The sequence below is a fragment of the Phycodurus eques genome, chromosome 21 (genome assembly GCF_024500275.1).
Source record: "Phycodurus eques isolate BA_2022a chromosome 21, UOR_Pequ_1.1, whole genome shotgun sequence".
Lineage (NCBI taxonomy): Eukaryota > Metazoa > Chordata > Actinopteri > Syngnathiformes > Syngnathidae > Phycodurus > Phycodurus eques.
The window spans coordinates 10,630,268-10,655,602 of NC_084545.1; the positions used below are offsets into that span (position 1 = coordinate 10,630,268).

The 25,335-nt window shown below is 39.3% G+C and overlaps 1 protein-coding gene across 1 annotated transcript; it reads right to left on the reverse strand.

The window, feature by feature from the left end:
• Window positions 1-1,354: 1,354 nt before the first annotated feature.
• mkxa (mohawk homeobox a) lies at window positions 1,355-23,790 on the reverse strand. Its single transcript, XM_061666621.1, has 7 exons — window positions 23,042-23,790; window positions 22,062-22,314; window positions 19,772-19,931; window positions 17,568-17,721; window positions 14,404-14,763; window positions 2,790-2,823; window positions 1,355-2,565 (listed from the first exon to the last, which is right to left on the reverse strand). Exons 1-7 carry the CDS (start codon window positions 23,262-23,264, stop codon window positions 2,370-2,372), a joined length of 1,380 nt encoding a protein of 459 aa, XP_061522605.1. The 5' UTR covers window positions 23,265-23,790; the 3' UTR covers window positions 1,355-2,369.
• Between the last annotated feature and the right edge of the window lie 1,545 nt (window positions 23,791-25,335).

A 25,335-nucleotide genomic window follows, 5' to 3' on the forward strand; every position in this document is an offset into this window, starting at 1 on the left:
ACCCAGAGAGTGGGTATCGTGTGAGGTGTAAGGGTTGTGATTTGAAACACAAGGAGCAGTCCAAACTGCTACCCTGCAGCTACCCTGTCTGGGTCAGGTGTATAAAAAACACATGTGGTCCCCGCTGTATAAATAGTGCCTCGGGGTTAGCTAGTGTGATTCATTTCTTTATACATCCATAAGATAAGATGAAAAACATCGGGTTCATTTCTTTGACTTCATGTAATAAGCCATGTTCCCAATGAAGGCTTCTGATTAAATGACAATACGTCTATAAGTGCATCATTTTAACCATTTGCACATTCGTATAGAAAGGTCAAAAAGTTACTTTGTGCAGCATCTCTCCATCCCCTAAATCTTTGACCATAATCACAGTCTGGGTTGTCAACAACAACAACAAAAAATAACTGCACAATTTACAAAGGAATGTACATTTTGAAATGATGGAGTATTGAGGCCACACTGAAAAGAATATATATGTATATATATATATATATATATATATATATATATATTACAAGAATAAAATTATAACTTTACAAGAGCAGACTTCAATTTTGAGAACAAAAAGACATTACATCACAACATTACAATCATGGCTTGTGTATACCACAACTGAGGATCGTGTTAAGTTTTAAATTCCATCGACAATGAAATCAACACCTGTGATTGGCTGGCGGCCAGTCGAGGGTTTGCCCCTTGCCCAAACTCAGCTGGGATCATTTCCAGCTCACCCACGACTCTAATGAGGATGAGTGGTATAACAAAATGAGTGAAAGATGAATGGATGAAATTAACACCATCATCATTACGAGTCGTGGGAATGTGCACATTTTTGTATTCCGAATAATATGTGGGAGGTCTCGAGAGATAAATAGTGGCCGCTGGTCTCAGACTCGGTGAATGAAGAAATTGTTTCTAACAATACAAATACAATATATTAACATATAGGCTAAGATATCATCAGATTAAAAATTCCCCCAAAACTATGAAGATGTTTCTTGAAAAAAAAACATTATTTTCGTATTATTTTCTTTTTCTTTTCATTGCGGCCCGAATTCTCCTAATGACACATAAACAGTACCTTGAAGATCTTTAGAAGAAAACACATGAAAAAAATGGGTCAGCTTTAGCCTCTCCAGTTTGTCAAACTTTTGTGAACATTTTGGTACGTTCCATCAAATGTCAAAGAAGCTCTTAATGTGGTAGGCTTACGTCAAACCAAGTACAGAAGCCTGATCAAAAACATACTGTAACAACCACCAATGTACAGATTGGCAATAACAAAATATTTAAACTGAGATACTACTGCAATGCACATATGTAAAAAAAAAGAAAAAAAAAAAAAAAAAGAAAGACAAAGGGTAAAAAGTCAAATGTTTAAGCTTGTCCTCCGGCTTCTTGTAAACACCAATTTGAATGTAATGCTAAACAGCTGAGGATGAAGCAGAGCCAGGGGTTGTCGTGTTTTTTATTTTTTTCAACCCACATATCTTTTTTGTGAGCACAAAAATGTGAAAAGGCAATGCCGCCCACTTAAAACACAGATAATGAATACATTTTTTTTTTTTTTTTTTTTAAAACATCCCTTTATAATCAGGGGTCAAGTTTGTAGGGTGTGCATATTTGTGTCACTGCATGTGTGAGTGTAACTTGATTTGGGTCCAGCATTTGCATGTTTTGTTCCGATAAGAGGGAGCGTCGTCACTAATAAAACACAATCCAAGGATGGATGCGTCCCTTAGTTCCTTATCGATGCGTTGCTCACGTTAGCGCCGCATATCTGTGTACCCAACTTTCATTGTTGGGCTGCTAGCACCGACAAAACATGGTTCAGTTTACAGTCAAACGGAGGACTCCAGTCAAAATACATAGAACACCCTCAAGGAATTACTTACTGGTTATTTTGTAACAAAGCGTTAACACACGATATGTCCGTCGGTCTGTATGCGCGTATATGTGTTTGTGTAATGATTGATGACCTCATTCGGTCTTTGAAGGCACACTTCCATTTCCTGTATCACGACAGTGACTCTAAACATTGTCAAATAATCCTTCACAAATTCCAAACAGGCACTACGAGTATCTGTACTTTACTAGAGCAAAAGTCACTTTGGCAAAATACACATTTAGTGTAAAAAATAGGGAAAAAAGTCATCCAAAAAATAAGTTAATATTAAAAAGTGTCTTGTTATAGGAAATACTGCAGTACAACTTGTGATCACTTTTGCATGTCAGCACAGCAAAAGAAGTCCTACTGAACACACTTTTAACCAACAAAATGTTTCTTTGTCCTTTCAAGGAGTTCTCTTATGAATAGTTTGCCGAAACAGGAATGTTTGCATAGAGTAAGGAGGCTCAGCTTGGAGCTAATAATGGCGCACAAGTGGCACTTTAACAGTCTTGATCTCTGCTATATGGGAAGACTTTTGGATGATGCAGCTGGTGGTACCGGGGGCACTGTCCTTCCCCTGCGCCAAGTTAGTCAAGGCCATGGCGGCATTGATCTCCTTCCAGTACGTCTCATCTTTGCCCTTCACCTTGTGTTCAGCTCTGACGCCACCACTGATGACACGCAAACGTGGGCCGTCAAGGAAACAAAAACAATAAGGGCAGAGATTAAGACGTGGTCAGTGTGCATGATGGACTTCGATAGCACAATATAATGAGATCCAAAAAAAGAGCTACATGAAATATATCACTTATTATAAGACAGTGTTTTAACATCCTTTTACAAAACTCACTTACACCAACAACATGAATATGAAGCCAAAGGATAGTGAACTCACTTGTCATATTTACTTGGTCCATGCTCTGTGGTTTCTGAAGGAAGAAATAAAATGAGTTAACTTTAAATTATAGTGATGTGTCACGTGCAGGGTTGTGTGTATCATTTTGTGTTTTCAGGATAAGAATATTTCCGACGAAGCCATCAGGAAAGAAAGTAGCTAATAGGATCGAGACTTGTGACTCATAGACTCCATTCTCTAATATTTAGTTCAAAAACAATTTGTCCCCCGCCAACATAATTGTGAGGAAATCATTTAGAAAACGACTGAGCGTGAAAGACTTGAGTGGAAACGAAAGAACGCAACGTGAGTCAGTGAGTTCTCTCTCTCTCTTTTTTTCTCTCCTAAATTGGAAGTAATCATTATCTCATATGTAAATCATTAGCAGGCAATAACGTCGTCATTAGACAATCTAACCAACTTTCTCTTCAGGGCAACCAGTGTGTTTACTTCAAAATGCTGTTCAATCAAAGAAGAAGACCAAGTGCGTGTCAGCGTATGTTCCATGTTGTGTGACAAGCTATAAACCCGAACGGTGTTTTGCTCGCAGTATGATGACACACTTTTGGCTTTGAGGAGGTACCGAAGAGAGAGCAGAGCATCTGGATATCCTCGCCAGTCGCTCTCCTTAAGCTACCCAAACACACAGCTAAGGCCCTGGGAGACCTTTCAGAAGCTCACTCTTGAGCAGGTACAGAGGATTTACAGACACAAAAACATTCTGAAGCGAGCCAATTTTATTTTTAGTCAAAAAATACCAGTGTTTGTCTTTGCTTGAGTAAAAGCATGTCCCGTAGCATAGAAATCCCCAGTCTCATTTCTAAACCGTTGTTTCAAACGGACCTTTTTGTTTCTGTCAAGTCAAGACATTTAAAATTGAAAAACTTGTTTATTTATTTCATGAAGGTCAGCGACACTTAATAATGATTATGAGCAACTGATAAAAAACGGAACCTTTTTGTCCTCAAGACTATTTTTTTTTATGCTATTAGAAATAAATAGGGTTCAAGTTATGACATAGAACAATACTCCTTGGACAAGTGAAATGAATTGAGGGGAAAATTGTGACTGGTAGAGTGCTGAAAAATAATCAGATCTGCAGAAGGATTTTCCCTCAGCCGACTCGCGTTGCATTTCATTCAAAATATAAACTTTGAGAAAACTTGAGAAAAAAAGTCACTGGGACTGATAAGGATCATGTCAAAACACCTACAGATTTTACCAATGTAAATCTCAATAGATTCAAGATAAATAATTAAAATGTATTTTCTTATTTCATTGTTTTAGTTATGATGGCGGATCGTCCAGGATGCAAATGGTCTAATCATAACTTTTAAATCAATATCCAAGAACAAGAAAGCGGCTTACTAACGGAATAATGGATGATACGCAAAACAGTCAATTGTTTTTGCCAATTGAGTCAAGATGGAACCGGAAAAAAAGACGCAGCCTTGTCATACATCATCCACTATGAATCAGAAAGTGGCCACACAACAGAAAGGTTTGTTCCGCTTTTGCATTGCAATGTTAAAGGTTCTAAGTATTTCTCTGTGCTCCACCATTGCACAGTGAATACATTGCTATGCAAATACTGAGCCGAATGTGCCTGATTAGAACATTTCCTTTCCAGTGTATATTCCATAGAGAGAAATATGACTTCATACTGTATAGTTCTTGATCCTTGGCAGACAGAAGATGAGAGGAACGTCTGCACAAGTGTAGAAACCGCAAAAAAACCTCAAAGCATTCCAATTAAATCCCCTGGATTATCCCTGATGTCCTATCAGTGCTCAGTCTTTATGTGGCTTTATCAGAGAAACATTTTTCTTGATTGACATTGTTCATGTCTCCATGCTCTACTTGTTCACCTCTACAAAGAAGTTCTGTAACACCCCTGGATCCAGGTACTGGACATGGACCATTCCCGTAGCTCCCTGCCAAAATAAATGCAAGGCTTCCTGTCAATGTTTGGGTTTATGCTTTGTCAAGAATCAGCACTACTACAATTCCAAAATATTTTTATGAAAGCTTTTAGTGCATCAATTTTTGTAATATTATTATTGGCACTTATATTGGTTCAATGAGTAACTAAACGGCCAATATTTGAAGAGAGTGAATACATCCTCTTCATTCCATTTCCATCTGTTCTCCCTGCAAGACTGTGGATTGGCAACATTCTCCATCACAGCGGTGTAATTATAGGGCCAATGTTCATATGATGTTTATATTCCCCCCCCCCCAAGATATATTAGCTCAGTGTTTAGCTCGTCATTGGCAGCGATAACAGTAGCAAGTAGGTCGACTTCAGTGACATGAAAGACATGCAACGTGTGGGGCAAGACTGTGTATTTGTGTGGGCAGACGGTCTCTGGATTTGTGTCTTTCCATCCACCTTTTAAAGTGTTTCCTGTGTGTGTGAGGCAGCCACTTCCATTCACAACATCCAGCATGACAATCCAAGACAATTTCATTATTCTGAATAGCCAAATTTAATTGACCGGTTTGTTGTACCCACAAAACAAAGTCATGTAACATATATGTCAGTTTGGTAATTCCATAGACAATCTCCAACAAACAAATCTTGACAGTGGGCTAAGAAACAGTATTTTTCAGTCGCTCTCTTTCTTTTTACTCCCTCGTTCATGGAGGGTTCGGCTCGATTGTTAAAAAGTAAAAAGACATTTTGTTAGTCACTGAAAGTGTCATGAAAATCCAAACACTAGCTCACTAACGAACTAACTAACTAACTTGAATGTCATTCAGTTAAGTGTTAAATCATAAGTGGTGCAATTGGCTTTGTTTGTCTGACTTTATTTTGGCAAGTGGCAGTTTTCTGCAGTTAGTAAGAGATTGGATGGTGAAAAGAGAAAATAAAAGTATTTGCATTTTCATCTCGGTAGCACATGAATGTAATGGGCTATTCCTTGGCCCATGTACCGCTTATCCATATAGTTTCATGGAAAAATCAGTTCAGCATAACCCAACCAACCAACCATAAGAAATGACCTAAAGCCTGCTTATTCTTCTGGTGGCCTCGGGCACCTGTCTTCACTTCTGGTAGCCCACAACCATAGGATTTGATATCACTGTTCCCTCCCCCAAAAACTCAGTTTCCAAAGCTGTGTGCCTAAAACATCGAAAATCCAGATAGTTTAAAACAACAGCTTTGCCAAAGACTATACAAATCTCCATTAAATGATGATAAACTATTATTTAAAAAAAAAAAAAAAAAAAATCTAGTTTTTTTTCTTTCTTGCTTCCCTGCTTTGCTGCTGAAGACTGGAGTAGACATTGTTGTTGCCTTTGGGCTCCACTGACAGTGGGGTTTCACACAACATCGAAGGGGAGAACTAAGAAGTCTGATGGTCTCTGGCATGGGGCTACAAGTCCAAAAATACTAGCTCATTTAACATCCCTGCGGAGTGATGGTGGGAGGGCATAAAGAGGGCAAAAAAAGAGTAAAAAAAAACCATAAAACCTTGCAAAAATGAGGGGAAAATAAACCAGGGCTGACAAATTAAAGAGAGGATGAGGTTACACCTGTTCGGATGAGTGCAGTCCACTATCATCATTCCCATGTGGCGGTGTTGTTAGCAACATACAACAATAAACAAGGCCGGGGCTGCTGTGCAAACCATGGGCAGGGCTGAATTAAGACCACAAATAAACGCACTAACGCACACTTTTATATTTACAATGTGTGGCAGGCCTCTGGGAGGGGGATGAGCTCATCCTCCTCAAGTGTCAATTCTCTAAAAATTACATGCTGCCTAGAAAAAGTAGTATTTTCCCATGACAACAACAAGAACAACAAAGAGGGCTTCAGAAATGTAAAGAAAAGAGAAAGAACGTTAAAACAATATTTGATGTGTTGAATAGATGTAAACATCGCAGCAAATGGCGGTTTCTCAACAGGTTTACAATTAAGACACAAACTGTAGTATAAATAACTAAAATGTTATGGCTTTGACTTGTCCTTTGTCAAAAGACCCATAAATTGGTTCCTTCTGTTTCTAGTAAATCCTCGCATCCATCGTATCATTAAATATCAATAGCAACAAAGAGGTCTTGCTTCATAACCTTTAGGTAAAAGTGGTAGAGTGTAAAGTGTCGTGTGACACACAATTTTCTTTACTTCTTTTAAAAACCCAACGGAGCACTGTTCTCAGTTGCATGTCAGATCAAGAACCCTATTGACTGTGGATTATATCAGAAGATTGGAGATTTAGTAGCAATTGGAGAAAATCTGACACAACAGCTTTGCACTCACTAAAGTGAATGGACAGCTCAATTGATGAGACTGGTGTCCACCTCACAATTCTTTCATGTATAAAGTATTTAAAGGATCAAGAAATTTGATTTATTGAGCTAGCCAAGGTCGATGATAAAAGGGGGTCAAAAATCTAATTTCTAAATTGGAACATGCCGTAGTTGATCGCTAACCTATGTTAACACTTTAGTGAAGTCAAAATTACAGTACATATTTGAATGAAAAATACTTGTCGGCCATAAATACAAAACAATCAAATGAAAAATTATAAGTGACTGAGCGTTCCTTTTTTAGGTTTTACACCACTGAGCAAACTAGTTTGAAACGGCATATGTTGGGACCATCTGCACATGCTGGCAGTCAATTCTCTAGTAGTCACGATTCAGGTTTTTTTTTTTCCAGGGCTGAAGGATTTTGATACCAAAGCAAGATCCCTTGCAATTAAAAAGTATATCTGAATCAAGAAGTTAAAGCATGCAGGAGTCAAACGGCATCTCAATATATGTTCCTGTTACCGTTCTACTGGTTAGAAGTATTGATGCTTTCTTCAAACATTTACTGATTTGATTTGAATCATAGTTGATTAGGGAATGTAGCTATGGTAAAAAGTCATAATGCTGTGTAATTTTTGTCTACTGGTTAAGCTTTTTCACGTATTTTCTAAATGGCAGACCAAAGAGTGATGGCAAACTGGTGCTAAACAGTTCTTTTATAATTATTTTAATTTCTTTTTACAAAGATACATCACTTTATTCATTTGTTTTAATGAATCACTTATTCAACTATTATAACAAAATTCTGACAGCTGGCTAATTAAAAGAAGACATGAAACATTGTGTATGAATAGGTTGAAAGCAAAATTAAGTCTTTAAGACAAGTTCACATAAAACAAGATTCTTGTCTTTCCTTGGTACGGGAAGACAAACTTGAACACACAGAGAATTCCAAACTCAACATCCAAAGGAAGGAGATGAGGTGAACAGATTTCCACTGAAACATCTCATAGGCATTCTGCTCGACACTAACCTGCAACTGTAGGTCAAGACTAGAACAGATCACTGTGTAATTATGAAGTCCCTTGGATGTCTCAGGCAGCCGACATACAGTATGAGTCAGGGGTTACTGTCATCATAGGCCACTGGATGGAAAACATATTAACCAGTTTTACCGCCTTTGTGATGACGCAACCTTTACCGAAGTCTCATTCAAATTGCTGGATGTGCAGATGTGAATGCTTGGACACAGGTTTTTGCTTCAAACCAAAATGGAATGGACGGACGCTGTGCTCGATAACGACATCTCCCGATGCGCTTTCTGATTTGAAACCAAGCCACGGCCTTGATTAGGAGGTGCGACACCGAGGGACCACAGATGCCTTTGGGCTCGCTCAATTTCGCGTTTTGTTAATAATCTGTATGTTTAACAATGTCAAGAGCGGTCTGTCGCCTGCATATTGCCAACTCTGCTTCATTAGCTGTCCTTGTAGCCATTTCTGTCTGACACACACTTACGCTGCCTATGTGAATCAGTCAGTTGCACTCATTTAGCCAAAGACATTAAACATGGTGCAAATTAAATGACAACCGGGCAGGTTTACACTGTCTGATAGTTACTGAGGCACTGCCTATAAATGATTGCTGCACACTTCACTGCTTTGTTGCTGTGTGTGTCTGGCAGATGTCACACTGGCGGCTGTTGAGGAGGCTTTAAGAAACTGAAGTGAGGAATTAGTCGGAGCCAGATGAGGAAACAAGCTTATTTCCGATGAGTAAACCCTGCCAAATTGTCACTGTTTACGTGTAACAGTAAACAGTGTGTAATCAGGGTTGCAGTAAATCAGCCAGAAGGAGAAGACAAGAGAAGTAAATACAGTATATTGTCAAAGCTAGTGTCCTCTTTTTGTGTGTCGCAATCCAGACTGCTGCAGGGACGCCACGGACAAACAACAGACTATCATTACCATGATGAAGAAGATCAGGGTTTATGTCATGTAGCCTGACAACACAAGTCATACAAAAATGATCAACACAAAAGATGGAAAAATAAACTGAGAGTCACACCGCAATGACTTCATCACAGCAAGGATGTTTGAGCCACTGGTGATGAACAGATAAAACCTTTACTACTGGTTTGATAATAGAGCAGGTATAAATGAGTTGCTTTGAGCATTACTGTCTTTGCTAAAATAGTGGCCAGGTGTGTTTGTTTCTACTGCAGGGAATACTAAGTGTTTATTTTAGGGAGGTGTCTATTCGAGTGGATGCCTTTATTTGCACGAATGGTTGATGCTACACAAGCTGCTCTCCGTAAACGGGTCCACTGAGAATGGTTACTTTTATGTGATAATGAGAATGGAACGTGTAACTGCCTCACAATTGCAGTTTCAGAGCATCTATTCAAGCTGAAGCTACAGATATTATTTGAGAGTATAGGTTATTTTAATAATATTTATCAAAATCTGGACTGATACTTTGACATGTTATGTAATTTGCCTACCACAAAAGTGGGAAGTCGGATATTACAAACCTCTAACTTGGAGATGAGCAATGGAAGTCACAAAGTTTGGGCAAATCGATTGACTTCAATGAGATGAATACATCTCATGTCGCACAACAATGGTAATGCCAAAAATTAAGATAAAACATCACTGTATACGATACATATTGTATTGTATTAATTATACATAGTCAAATTTTTCAGGAAAAACTACACTCTCACAAAAACTCCTTCTCTCCTTATTCTCAGCCTATTGTTGTTGACACTGCTCACTATGGAATGGAAACACTTAGTTTCCTTCACAGACAAGGGCAGCAGGCAGCTGTGTTCTCCGAATGCAATGACCTGATTGTGGGCGTGTCAAGTTAACGATTTAAAAATTATCAGTTTGAGAGCGCTCGGTATGAGTTTCGTATAAACAATGTCTGTGTTGGTCAGTCAACATCCCCGTTAGAAAGAGGGTCATACCACAACTCTGCCAACTTTCAGTCATTCTCACTGTTGGATCAGCCACTCCCTGGAGGACACACTAGGTTGTTTTTTTTGTTTGTTTGTTTGTTTGTTTTTTTACGTCACTGCAGACTCTACATTATGGTGACAAGAGGGCACACATTGAAAGTGTGTTTATGGTACAGACTGTACTGTAGACATTTTATAATTTCTACTACTAACTGGCCATACCATTATGGACACCTGCATGCTCCAAAGAGGTCAAAGATTCCGTTCCATTGCCATTATTACCTCCTCCCAAGCACAAGCCATCGTGGCACAAATTGATTTGCAATAATTTTGTACTGTAATGGGTGTTTTTAGGCCATGAAATCAGTGCTTCAAATTAACAGACAAACAGCTTTAACAGACGACCCCTCCCCCTTATTAGTCCGTAAAATAGCGGTTCCACTGTGTACCGATTTTAACGTGACACATCTTAAATCAGAAGTTCACCACTAAACCAGTATTTCCCCTGATAATAACAAGAGAAACCTGCCTGCGGCCACCAACTTGCTTCAAGCATTCAGTGCTTTTCCACATCAATGGAGTCACTTGCACTACATTTGCCATCTGGCTACTGTATTCATCAACCTGAGTCTATAAAATAGAAATTCTAGCCAAATATGCCTCTGTCAACCTTGTGTAATGTGTCTGAGATCACTCAGTCTCCTCTGGCAAGAACGTTGGGACTTATTTAGCGAATAATGATCTATATGATACCGGACAGGGCGAAATCTAGTACTGAGCAAGGAAGAAAAACATTCAGCCAGATTCCTGCCATTTAATATCCCATTAAAGGGTCATTTGGCATGAACCCCTGGCATGTGCGATGGAATTCTACTGTTCCTTGCCTTCAATGAAATTCCCCAAAGGCTTTGGACTGAAGGTGTGTGTTTATACTGGACGTTGTGTGTGCAGCTTGTGAATGGAAGTTGCATGTGTGTGTGTGGGGGTGTGTGTGTGTCTGTGTGTGTGTGTATGAGTCATTTTAAGCCATCAGAAGTTTAGTTTTCCATTGGGGTAAATCTACACCCTCCATCTTCTGCCACGTCTGACTGCCCTCTGAAGTCAGAGATAACACTGTGGGCTCACAACACCATTAATGGACGATATTTTTTTTTTTTTTTAGCCAATGGCGTGACGTTTGCCAGGCATGCCACTTCTGCCATGACCAATCACAACTGATCCATCGGCAGGAATTCTTCAAAGGAATGTGGCAAAAGAAACTGATTGTGTTTTTTTTCCCCCCTCTTCTTTTGTGACCCTTACTGACTGAAAATGTAAGACACGTTGCAATGGAAAGTGTGTTTATTTATTTAATTCGGGGAACAGACAGAGGAAAAATACAAAACAATGGAACTTCAATGCTGTGCAATTTGGAGTTTTACCGAAATGGTCTAGAAACGTCTAAAGCGATATTTTGATATCTTGGGATATCAAAAGACACAAGGACTCAGCTCAGTTCAAACTCTGCTCAAGTGTTTTGCTTTTTCTTTGTCATTTTTGTCTTTTGGGGCATATATTTTTAAAGACTTTTAAACTTGTTTAATTTCTATTCTATTGTGTTGGTAAAAATGGTGCAGTTTTTTAACCCTTGATTATTTAGTATGTTAAAGTGTATTATTTGCATCTGCAGTGTGATTCAACTGCATATTACACTTTTATCATTAGAGTTAAGCTGCTTAAAAAGAGTATAGTTTTTTTTTTTATACTTACTTTGACACATTGCACAGGCAGGAATAGTATAATGTTTATTAAAAAGCATGTGCACTGAATGAACTTTTACAATGGCAATAATAAAGCTATAAGACAATAGAAGAAGAAGAAAAAGAAGACTTAGACTAAGACTTTAAGACTATGGGAAATGACTAATGACAGGAATATGAGAAACGTGCAGCACACGGAGAAAAGAAATACATGAAAATAACGAAAACCTAAACTTCTTGTTTCATTGACACTTACTACTGACTTGTTAATTCAAAGGAGACATATTGTGCCATTTTTCAAAAGAATTATCCGTTCTCGGGCGTCTTCATAAAAAACGCTTGCATGAATGATATGCTTTAGTAAAATATCCCAAGGATCAAGAATAACAGCACTTATTTTTTACTTTCCTCTCACAATCTTGTTTTGATTGTTTTGTCATACATATGAGCCACTGCTCATAACACCCCCCTCTAGAGAGGTGAGGGTGGATTTAGGTGTTAGCAGCTAGTTGGGCTCAAGCACCAGATGTTTTGAGTCTCGAATCTGAATTTTACTTCCAAAGAAAGAAAAAAACGGGAACAAAATGCACTAGAACCCCCATGAAAACAGTAAAAACATTGATTGTATTATTTATTGGAGGTGGCACTTCATCACCAGACCGCTGAATTACATTAGTCAAATGGTGTGCAGCTCTGCTTAGCTTGTATAAGTGATAGCGGTTTCCCAAAGTCCGGCGGTTACTTGAAAAAGGAGGTCGGCTTGTTGACAGACACAGTTTCAGAAATAGGCAGCTCCCTCCAAAAAAATTTGAGGAGGCTCAAACATTTGTATACAAGCAATTTAAAGGCAGTTATATATGTGCCATTTAAAATCAAATGTTATGAAACGAGTGATCAGAAGTCACCCTCCCTTAGACAACTTTCCATGTGTACAGTAAAAGCTTTTTCCAGCATTTGTGCCAAGAAAAAGATATCCAATAGGGATCAAGACCAAAATATCACATTCAATATTAATATGAAGTAGAAACATCCACACAGTCTAACGAATTAGTCCTTGAATTGGATTCCTCCATTTAAAATCAAGTCACGCTTTGCCTTTATTCTTACTTTCCTCGCTATTTATCAATCCAAAAGACTTCCTACCATTTTTCACAACAAATACACACGCACACACACACACACACACACACACAAGAGACAGCTCCATACTCCCATAATCCGAACCACATTTGTCCATGTGAGGAACTTTGAACAAAACAAGCTGCTAAAGAGCCGCTCGCTGCTGCAGAACGTGTCCGCATTAACCACACACAAAACAAAACCAAAAAAAATACAATTGGAATTTTTAAAAAAGGCTCAGTGTTTGAAGAAGAAGATCCAGTACAGATGTGGCCTTCACAGCTTAGCTGAGCTGCAGCGTAAAATGTCTTTGGAAATGACTGCGTAGAATGCAACACATTTGACTGTATACTATTATCTATTGCAGTTAATATTTAGGGACTGATGAGTTCGCATTGTTAACAAGGTGCATTGTTGGATTAGAATAATCTTTTACTGAAACAACACCATCCAACCTATTATTTACTATACGGCTTCCCTGTCATGGATGAACTAAACATCAATGTTATATTAAACATACATGTTGTTTTTGTAATTTAATATTACACTGTTAGTATCATCTTCTTCCATTTCTTTTTTCATAAATTTTGAGATTAGAAAGTCAAAACACGAATCAAACACGTGGATGGAAGTTATGAATGAAAGGATTATGGCTTTCTTTAGATTTCTTAATTCATTTCTTCAATAAAATAACATAGCAGGCAATTTGAAACTTTATCTTGGGCGGGAGGCTGTTTTTAATTCTGTAGAACAATATTACAACAACATTTTATAGGACACTCATGAAACTACTGGAAGATTCAATATTTCTACTCTTGATATTTAATGGAAGACTTTTGTTTGATCTTTTGTGACTTTTTATAACACTATTACAGCCATTAAATGACTTTCTCTAGTGCTGTTCACGGTTGCAGTGAGCTGGACCTACGCCGACTGATTTTGGATGAAAGTCAGACTATACACTGGACTTTTTGTTGCCAGTCCATCACATGGGAAGAATGTAGTTCTGGACGTCTGAAAGTTAGTTATGGATCCCGGTGCGATTAAAATAGGGATAGATGAATGTTTGATTAATGGTAACACCATTTTTTTCAATGATGATGCCTGTGAATGGTAAACTTTTTAAGGAGAGGAAGTATTATATGTTCACCTACTCTCTCCACAGGACCTTGTGGAGAGGATCAAAAGCAGGCCAAACAGTAGTTTGAGGGGCGAGCGTGTTCCATACAGCCTTGTTGTGTCTGGCTTGTTAGTGCTTGATCAGAGGAGCTGACTGGAGGGAATTCCTTGTCTGATGTGAGTGTGTGCTCCAATGTGCGAACATGTGTGCTACTGGGACTCATAAATGCATTAAGAAAACGCATTCCTCGACACAAGCGGCGTATCAAATAAAACAAGGGAGCTGGGATGTGAGTTTGATTAACAGGTTTGAGAATAACATAGCAGCTGCAAAAAGTAAAACAAAAGTGTCCAGATGGAGGGGACACAGAGTGAAAGATGGAGAAAGAATGCAAGAAATGTGGCTCCTTACCAGCACGATAAACAAAGTTCGCCTCGGCCTCCGAAGAGGTCGGCGAGAGCAGCTCATCGTCATACTCGTTGGAGCTGAAAGAGCCCGAGTGGTTCCTCTTGCGAGCATCAATGACAGCGTTGGCCACCATGACGTGACGCAGCGAGTCGTTGAGATAGCGGTGCAACAGGCTGCTCTTGTATTTGGGCGGAGACACGTAGTCGTCCGCCAGCGAGGCGGCTTCGGTGGCCGAGCGCAGGCCCGCTCCCATCCCCATGGCCATGCCCATCATGGCGGAGCCTTCCTTTTTAATAACACTCTGGTACATGGGCTTGGTGAGCTCCACGGCGCCACTCTGGGTCCTCTGAGGGTTGTCTCCATCTGATACATTGAAGAATCACGAAAAGACACTTAGGAATCTTCAATTCATGGTCAAGTAATGTACTTGCTATAGACAGTTTTTCAACTATTGATTAATGTGAACTGCATATATAGTGCACACTCACATTATGTACAGTATATCTGCACAATTTTTATGAGATCCAGTATAAGAACTATATCATCAAATCTACTAGATTATTTTGGATTATTTTATATATTTTTTGCTTGTTTGTTTGTTGTTTTTTCTTCACCGTCCTTCATAACTCCTGCAATTCACTCAGTCATACCAAAGCATGTTTACTGTACATGTTTACATTCTACAGAATGTTGAAAAACAATTGTAACTGCTCATTATTACAATATGGAAGCAATGAAAACAAACAAACTTAAAACTAAAGCAACAACATTAAATAAGAAATACAAAATTTTAGTCACAATTGTAGACATATATTTAGATTATTACCAAACTGATGAGTCACGAAAATAATATTATTAGGTTTGTCTTTGATGAAGTCACTAGTAATTATTACCATAAATTGTATGTTGTTATTTATGATTTTGAATGCCACTTTTTGTATGCCATCAAGGTGACTACTATGCTATTTTCGAATTTAATTAATTTATTTTCTGTCTTTTTAATGGTTAAAGGCAGTCTGTGTATGGACACTTGTGCAGTGCAGAGCAATGATGAAAAGCTCAATAAAAATGAACTAATGTTTAATTTCCTTTGGCATTCCACTCAAGAAAATAAAGCAGCTGAGCAAACCATAATAGTTGGGAGAATGTTTCCTATCCATTTTAAGCACATTGCCCCTCTATTTCCGTCTGCAGAAAGCTTGCAGTACTATCCATGGCATTTTGCACTGCTCAGGTAATCAAATTAAATGAGGCCCCTGATGAAAGAAGCAGCGGAAGTAGATAAAAAAAAAAAAAAAAAAACAATGCTCTGGAAAATCAGATATCAGGAGGGAAATCAAGAACTCCACTCTGGATCGTTTTGTAGTTGGGGAATGTTGGATGTATACTAGCCAAATTATAATTACAGCTCAGGAAGGTACTTGCTGTATGTTAACTGTGCAGTCTCAGCAAAGATTCTCAAAGTCCACCTCCATTCAAAAACCATCCAAACAATGTTGATCTGCCATTATGATCACATGGCCGACATCCAAGTCTGGCACCTCTCAAAATAAACATTCAAACATCTAAAGCATTTTCTTTGGGTGCACAAGAGTAGCTACGAAACAAGCAGGAGGAGTTCGCGAAGAAGAATGGTCAACGGGTCAGCGGGGTCGCACCTACTCATATAAATAGCCTCTGAAGCAAAAACATAGACTTTAAAAATAATGGTGGGCCGTTCGGTGTATGGGTCAAATGTGGGATAAGGCTGCGGAAAACTTCATAACCATAATGTGACAGGAGGAAGAGTACGGGAGATATAGCGAGCCACCGGTGGTACAATGGCATGCGGCGGACACAATGCAAACAACATGCGCACATTCCTTCGCAGCCACACGTTCGGCCGCTGACTCTCAAAAGACGTAATTAAAGATTACTTACACCACAGCGCTCTTCCTCTGCGTTCAATCTCTCACTATGCAAGTATAAACTGTATGTTTTTTGTTTATGTATTTATTCCTCGCGCCATGTTTTTTGTCCTGTCAGTGGCTAGCAAGAGGCAGCATATGTTTGCAGTAAGTACATAGCTGAAAGAGAGTTAGTCATTCCCAATTGCAGACTGGGCGGCAGAGGTTGGCTCAGCAGGGTGTCTAAATAACGTCTTACAGCCCGCCAGTCTCAGTGAGTCTCAGCTAGGTCACACACTTGCCATACAATACAATAGATGGTATAGAAGGTACTGTACGCCAAACAACTTTCTGTGGTACATTCGCCTCTCGCATGTCCTAAAAATTAGATTTTACTGTCAGGTGTCAGAGATGTGAGGAAAGCAGCAGGTTCACATCTGGTTCACACTAGCTTAACATGAGCATACTTGATAAATTCGGGACTGGAAACCAAAGCCATATACAGTAGGTGTGCAAACTTGGGAGACCATCAGCTTGAGAGAGAGAGTATTTCCTCTCTTGCAAAGGACCCTCTAAACTGAAACAGTTTGGCAGTCAATCAGCAGTCATTTTTGGACCTTATAGTTTCAAGGAAAATATTGTCCAAAACCTGAACAAGAATCCAGAACAAAAATGAAATCTGGGCAAGAGGTAACCCGAGAGAACAAAGCAGTGCATCCACCCATTTTCAACTGCAGAACAACCGGGACTGCTCATTCGTCAACATATAGCTAAACAACCGCTCACACTCGCATTCACACCAATGAGAACTTATGGGAGTCATCATTTAACTTTTGGAAAGAGGGATGAGGAAAATTGATTAACCAAAGAAAACACTCACAAGTTGGAACATCCAAGCTGATAGTTAAAATTCAATCCAAGGTCCAAACAAAATGAAATGTCTCCTTGAACTGCTTGTTTAAGTTCAAGAATTGTGCTGTGTGAGATTTTAAACCACTATTTGGTGTAGATTTAGGGACGAAATGGGTGAGTGTCCATGTGCTACCACACAGGAGTTAAAACTGGTTAACTAATAGCAAAAGTTCAACAAGAAAACAAAGATGAACTGAACTAATTAAATTAAATTTGACTTTGAGTTGTTGTTTACTGTCATCCATCTGCCATTGTCTTTATAATTGGATGTTCTTAAATTCATGTTGTCCCATTGTGATTTGCAACGCGACTCACACACTTGGAGTGGAGTGTAAAGTGTGTAGATGGTGCAGTGAAGCGTCGTCGTACCATCTGAGCAGCTGTCATCGCTGCTGACGCTCAGTCTCTCAGCATTGCCTTGAACGTACTTGTTGTAAAGCTTGATCCTGAGCGCCCAGCTCAGGTCGGGCTGCCTCACTGTGTTCTTCAGCCGCCTCCTGGCATTGGCGAACCAATTGGAAACCTGACGGACCAACGTAAAGGAGAGTCCGGAAATACAGCATTACTGTTTTGACTCTTGAACATCTCTGCATCAACAGTGAAACAAAGACTTTAGAAAAACGTCTGTTCAGACATGACAGACCGAAACAGTCCAGTAACTAAAAGGAATTCCAGACAGTTTCATCTCATATTTTCTGCACCTAACACCTTCCACATGCTGGACAGCCAATAAAAATCATCTATTATTGATAAATGTTGACTTAGATGGATGTCCTCTATCTTTATTCTGGTTTCACTTGGCCTCTTTTCAATAACACATAGTTCTAACACTGACCTCAAGTCGCAATAAAAAAAAAGAAAAAAAGACACAAGCCCATTCTTCCTTTTACTGGGAAAGAAGACCATTAGATGTTATACTAGAATAACTGTTCACGCTCAATTGACCTGAAGTGGCTTATGCAGGGGCAGGGACAGAGGCCTTATGCTAGAGTACTTATTTTTGTGATTGAAGTGTTGTTGTTTCTTATTAACTTAGACATCCTACAACCCTTCGTCAAAAGTCATTTTTTGTCCAATCTTGAATATTTAACTGTAAACTACATGCACATGTAACTCTTCAAACAATAATAAATCAAGTATCTTCATCTGGACTAATCAAAGTTGATTACATTAAAATTCAAAATTCTATTGAAAACAAGCTCATGCATTTGAGAAATGAACGCAGCAAATGTGGAATGTATTAAATAACCAATCAATTATATACATTTTCCTTTCAATTCATTTTGAATATTTGCTCTTGTTAATGAATATAATGCATGTGTGCATTAAAAAACATCCCAGCACCCAACATGAAGCAATCCTCCACACATTATGAAGCATCTTTAGCAAAACAAACACCTCCATCAGCACATCTGGAAAGAGAACCAGACCTACCATCACAGCTAAAATGAAAATGCTACCACAGATGTTATTTTTGTTTGTTTGATTGTTTGTTTGTTTGAACTGGCTCAGAGTTGATACTCACATGGTTAAAACCACATACCATGTACCTTCTAATCAGTGGTCAGTAGGAGGAAGCAATGTGGGTAAATAGAGGGCGCAATAGAAAACAATAAGAACAGTAATAGTAAAAGTTGATTATTTGAAACATGCTTACATGAAAAAGTAATTTCAGGATTTTATTTTTGTTATCTTATTGTGATGAACACAGTGGCGTGCAAAGGGTGGGCTGAGGGGATGGTGGCCATGGGCATGGGTCATCAAACCCCTCTCCGTCGACGAATGTATTTCAATCGGGAACATTTTTCTGTCAGCATCCCCCCAACACCTTTGAAGGTGTGTTGCTGCCACTGGGTGAACATGTTCAGAAATGATTCATTTACATAATAACTGGGAAGGCCACAACGTGGCATTTTGATATTTAATTTTATGTTATTATTAATAATTAATGATATTGATTTATGAGAAAAAAATTGCTCATGTTAATGGTTTATCACAGTCATTACACAAGCAAGGAAACAGAAAAATAACAATATGTAACACTTTATTTCTATAAATCTTTAAATGTTTACATTTTCAATTGATCAACTCTACAACCTTTCCAGGAAATCACAATGTCCCATCACTGGTGAGCTTTTTTTAGAACAGGCCCTCAGACTTGGGTGCTTGGGGGCCCGCAGGCACCATGTTGGTGACCCCATGCAGGAAATTATACTTAAATCAGCTCCTCTTACTATACACATCAATTTCACTATTTAATCACTACTCTGCATTAATTATAAATACAAAATAAAAAGTAAATACCGCCATATGCTAGATCTACTGTACCAATATACTACACTGCATCACTGGTGGAAGTGCAAAAGGAAAAACTGCAGTAGTTGGAAGAAGGTAGAAATAATATCCACGGGTGTACGAGTGTTATAAAATAAACAGCTCAAGTTGTAAAAACATGTTCTCCTCACGGCCTGTCAGTTCCAAAACTCAAGCTCACGTCCAGTTTTTTCAAGCTGATTAGACGCACACGCACGCTCACACGTGTACTTGACAAAGACAGAAGACCGCAGACCCACCTGGACCAGGGTCATCTGTGAACCCAAAGCCAGCAGGATCTTCTCAGTCTTGGTGGGGTAAGGGTTGTCTCGGTGCTTGTACAGCCACTGCTTGAGCGGTCGCGCCATGTCCTGCAGGGCCTGACGCTTGTGTCGCACTTTGCTGCCACCGGGACGACCCCTAAAGGGGACAGACGTTGCGCAAGGTCAGCCAGGTATAGACCGAAAAATTCTACATATGGTACATTGTACTGTATTCTATCACTAGACACATTCATTTGGATAATCTTGGCAGTTCCAAGTCCAGAAACGAAGAAGAAAATCTGCCTTCTGTTTTGATTGACACTGTCTGTCAGAAAACAGTCATTTAACGTTTATTTGTGGTCGTAGTTTACAGCAGTGTGGAACTGCACGCCATCATACTGAAGTGTTTATTTTACTATATTTGAGGTTTTCCCAAAAGAGACTTTTCTCAGCGGCACACACCACAATAATATATTGTTAAATTAAGAAAGAACAGATAAAAAATGTAATCAATCTCATTATATTATAGCAGCTAATGTAGTGTAATGTTTATGTTTTAAACCTAGAAGTCATAGGACATTGTTTTTCCATGAAACCGATCATCTGCTGGGCACATAGCATCACATACATCTTTAAAACTTATTTTTTAGTTTTCCATGTGGCACTTATAGCTAATGTCAAACTCAGCGTGAATTACACACGCAGACTTAACGCTTCAGCTTGATGTAAAATGTGGTCCAAAGACCATGAAGTGGAATTAGATGTTTATTTATGAAGCAAGTAATGTTTCACAGCTTCCAGGTGGAGCAGTAGGTTGTGTGAAATTGTCAGTCAGGAAATATAAAGTAAGCACACTGCAGTATAGGATTGCTGTTTTCTCATTCAAATGCTGCAATTAAGCTGAAGTGAGGCTGCACTGAAAGAAGCAAAAGAATCACTTTGCCACTTTGCATGTTTTACATTACATGTACTCTTTGTGTACACAGTGTTTGATGAGAAGTGTCAATGAAATGAAAGATGCTGAGATTCAGGGAACACACTTAAAAAGCCAGATTTTCCATGGAGCTACATCAGATATAAAGACTGATATTGTTGTAATTGCACCACCAAAACGTCCATAAAATGATGAAATACATTATTTTGTATTCCAACAACAGTTTGGTTTTTCTGATGCTCTCAAGCAGATTTATGTGAGAGCCTCCCTCTCACCTGTACCGTACAGAACTTTGGGATTTCACAAACCTGTAGATGTCAGTATGGTGCAGCACTCCGCTCCTTCCTTTAGCTCCCTGAAGAGCTCACACACTGCACATGTAATATTTTAGTCTAAACCTCAGCCTGATGGTTTGGTGTTCTACAAATATTTTCCTTGTAATCTAGATTGGAATGAACATCTTAAAAGTACATTTTACTCCCCGTTCTGAACATTGGTTTTAAACAACGGCCCTGCTCACTCACACAGTCACATGCCAACTTCACATATCTGAGTAGATGATACACTTAAAGAGACACCTGACAGGCACATAAACTCATAATATCCTCTATTTTACTGAAGGTTCCCTAAGGTTACTGCTCCCATCTATCTTGTTTGCTCAATTAAGAAAAACAAAACATCAAACAATCTTTTCTTACACCTGTTCCCTGTCACACACAAAAAAATAAATAAAATACTTGGACAACTAACACATGGCCCTTGTGTGATGGACTAGACCACACAGAAAGTTGAAGGGCAAATGCATTTATTGGAAGCAGATGGCGAACTGTAAGAGACAGCTACTGAATAAAACCGACCTAGTTATTACACCCCAATTAACCATATGAACAACACCAGACTTTTGAAAAAAAATAAAAATTAAATTAAAAATTAAAAAATAAAATACATATGTATATATATATATATATATATATACATATTCACCCACTAGTCAATAAACTGATACATTGTGCGTATGATAAAAAAATGAGCTTTTAACCCAGAAATAAGTTACTTAACAGCATGACCTCTCTTGTGGACAAACTGGGTTCACGCCTAATTGCGCACAAACACAGACAACGCCTTATTCGGTTACAATTTCAAAGATAGGCCTAATGCTAATATAATCAGATCATATAGAGTGTGTCAATATACATTATGTCTGATCTGAGCTTGATTTGCCCGTCTTGTCACAATTTTACAGACAGGTTAAACGCCAACGACATCGGTAATTGCTGTGCGCTAACTTTGGCTGAAATGACAAGTGCAAGTGCTTTTCATCCACACAAACCACCGTCTGGTTGAATCACCTACCCGTTGCGTCTGTGTCTGATGGCCTGGTTGTCCATGATGGCCTGCTTGCTGGACAGGAGGTCCGGGTGTTGTCCGTCCATGACTTCCAAGTAATTTCTGCTGCTCATCTCCACCTCGTTGGCCTTCTCCTCAAACAGAACCTGTCCGCTCAGCTTGTTAAACACGATGGCGTTCATCTTCGGCCAGGTAGTCCCCGAGTTGAGTAAAAATGAAAATATCCCCTCGGGCGCGTCACAGTACGCAAGTGTCTCTCCTGTGAAGGACATGAGCGTGTTTAGCAATGGTGAACTTGAAAAAACAAAGATTTGGAGTACTGTTGGGTATAAATGTTTTATAGAATCTCGCACATCATGTGCTGTATATGTGTTTAGTTATCACACCTCTTTGATAAAGATTTGTTTTGAGGATAAACATTTACATTCCAGCTTTGTTTATATAACACTATGAATTAAACAGGAACATCATGCTCCTGTCAATGAAATGAGATTTGTAACCTTACCAAACATTTTATTAACTTTAAACAAAAACAATGTCATAACAACTGATAAATCATCAAGCCAAAACAAGTGCATGTGCCAAATATTACAATAGAATCCGATGTATTTTAGCGCACTGCAGTTCATGCAACGTGGATTAATTGCAGATTTTGAATTTTGACAAACAGTACTGTAGGCTGCAGTCTTTTTTTCGCACATTTTAACATAAATTAATAAATTAACATTATTGCACTTGTCCCACGCACCTAATTTGCAGCGCAGTCAAATGGATGGATAAAGAATATATGAATTCTACAGAACAATTAATTTCTCAGGTGCAGCATGGATGTCTGGATATTAATATAAGTAAGAAGTAATTATCTCTGAATCCCACGCAGATGCCTATACCAAGTTTTCCTGCGCTACATCCCAAATTTGAGGCGATAAAAGGGAACCTTTGCATGCATCGCTAACGGGTTTGCCAATTTTGCATGCTTCGGTTACCTGTCCCGGGCTCTTCCTGAGTCAGTCCGCGCTGTCGAGCAATAATCCCGTCTCCTCTGGCCCATTCCCCGCTCACATGTTCCTCTCCGGAGGTCTTGTGCCCAAACTCGCGGAGCTCCGGCTCCTCTTCAGCTTTATCCGGCGACCTGCGCCGCTCCGCCCGGGACTCTGAATATGTCACCCTGCTCATGTTTCCTCGCACACAAGCCGAGCCTGCGAACATACTGTGGATGGCTTAGGCCGGTTCATGGGCAGGGTCGGCGGGCGGGGAGGCTCAGGAGGCGGGGGCGAGGCACCGTGCCGCTGCAGAAACTTCAACCATGACCACTTCATCTGGTTTAAATACATTTCACTCAGACAATATTAGTTACCCTGGCATGATATACATATAGATATACATATTACATTCTTAAAAATAACTAAATGGGGGAAATTATTGTCTGCTTCACAATTAATGAAGCTTAGGGTTTGAATCTTGACTACCTTCCTGTGTGTACTTTGCTTTGGATTTCACTGAATAGTGCATGTGTATCTAATGTTATGGAAGCACGGAGCAAAGTTTAAGTGAAGAGTACATGCAAAGTATTTGTCATGTACAGGTAGCACACCTGACTTTCTCAAGATGCATGGGAAAATGTGGGTGCCCATCGTTGTCTACAATGCTACATGCACGTGGTTCTCAGAGTCTTGCCCCCTCGCCTTTAGTGTGCAAGTGCATGCACGCCACACTTCGGGGACAAGAGTGAGATGTATGTCTGTCATGGGGGCCAATAAATAAATAAGTCAGTAAGTGTGGAGTGCTTGCGTATGACTCCTGAGGCACACCACTTGACAATAACCATTTGTCTTACTGTCATCGCAAAGCCCCTGCTAACCATGCTGCTTACTTACTTTGGGTGTACAAAAGGAGTAGGAGTAGGAGTAGGAGGAGCAGTGGACGCTCTCTTGATATTTCACAAGACCCGTACAATTAGCATGTGCAGCACTAACATTCTTCATGGCCAGTGGGACCTTCTATGGTGATGAAAACATGCAACTGTTGTTAGTGTAAGCTCTATTTTCCATCGTAGACAGCCCATTAAAGCAAATAGGGTGGATTGTGAGTAAGGTTATGTAGTCTATATAATATTACAAATAAAATACACCCAAACATCAAATCCTGATCAAGGCCGATTCTAGCCATGCATACTTGAAGGGGCAGGCAGAAATGTTAAGAGGGCATCATGTGACAGCATCATATTTATTATACTGCTAACTTAGCAATCACTACTTGTCAACTTTCACGACTTAACGTCATATAAAACACTTTAAAACATTCAGGTATAACAGATAATGGCTATTGTTAACAGGGCACTTGCATACATGTGTACTTATGTCACTACTTGTCATTAATGCAAAAAAAACAAACAAACATCTAATCCTGTACACATCTATCTATCTATCTGCTATCTTCCACCGACTGCATCACAACTTTTGCTCCTCCAGCCACAGTGAATTTACCACCCATGCACGAATCATGTGAACAGGGCTGCACGAATAACAATACACAAATAAACATGAAACAAACAAAACCAAAAACTGCTTAAGTTACCCAAACTTAATACATTAAGACTTTATTGAGCACTCGTGACAATACAGTAATTGCAAATTTAGAATTTCAACTCCAGACTGTTATTGGAGCACATACTGTAAATGACCATTTTACTTTTTAAGAAACTTTTCAAGTAGAAAATCGTGTTCAACAAAGTGACCACACATGTTTTATTGGCAGTTAGTGGGGAAAACAAAAACAAAGAAACATGAACATCATAATCATAATAACATCATCATAACAAAGCAAATCAGCCTTCTCAGCAGCCTGAACCACTTTGATTACATCAGCTTGGCAACTTGAGAAACCCCGATATCCAATAGCTCGGTAATCTTCTACTGATGGGCACAATCACCATAAAGGTAAGGATGCTCCTCTCCAGAAACCCCTAATAGACCTTACCAGGGAAGCTTAGGTGTGAGATCCCTCTGTAGTTGGAACAGACACCCTTCTTAAAAAAGGGGACCATAACCCCAGTCTGCCAATCCAGAGGCACAGTCCCCAATGTCCACACCAATTTGCAGGGGCATGTCAACCAAGACAGCCCTACAACATCCAGAGGAATTGAGGAATTGAGGGCAGATCACATGCAACCCCGGAGCCCGGCCACTGAAGAGCTTTTGGATGACCTCAGCGATAAAGCAGAGTCCAACCCAGCCTCCGGACTCTGCTTCCTCATTGGTACATATGTCGTATAAACTGA

Coding starts and splice junctions, on each gene's coding strand:
- mkxa (XM_061666621.1), bottom strand. CDS start 23,264: ATGTTCGCAGGCTCGGCTTGTGTGCGAGGAAACATGAGCAGGGTGACA. Junction 22,315..23,041: donor TCAGGAAGAGCCCGGGACAG/GTAACCGAAGCA, acceptor TGTCCTTCACAG/GAGAGACACTTGCGTACTGT. Junction 19,932..22,061: donor ATCAGACACAGACGCAACGG/GTAGGTGATTCA, acceptor TGTCCCCTTTAG/GGGTCGTCCCGGTGGCAGCA.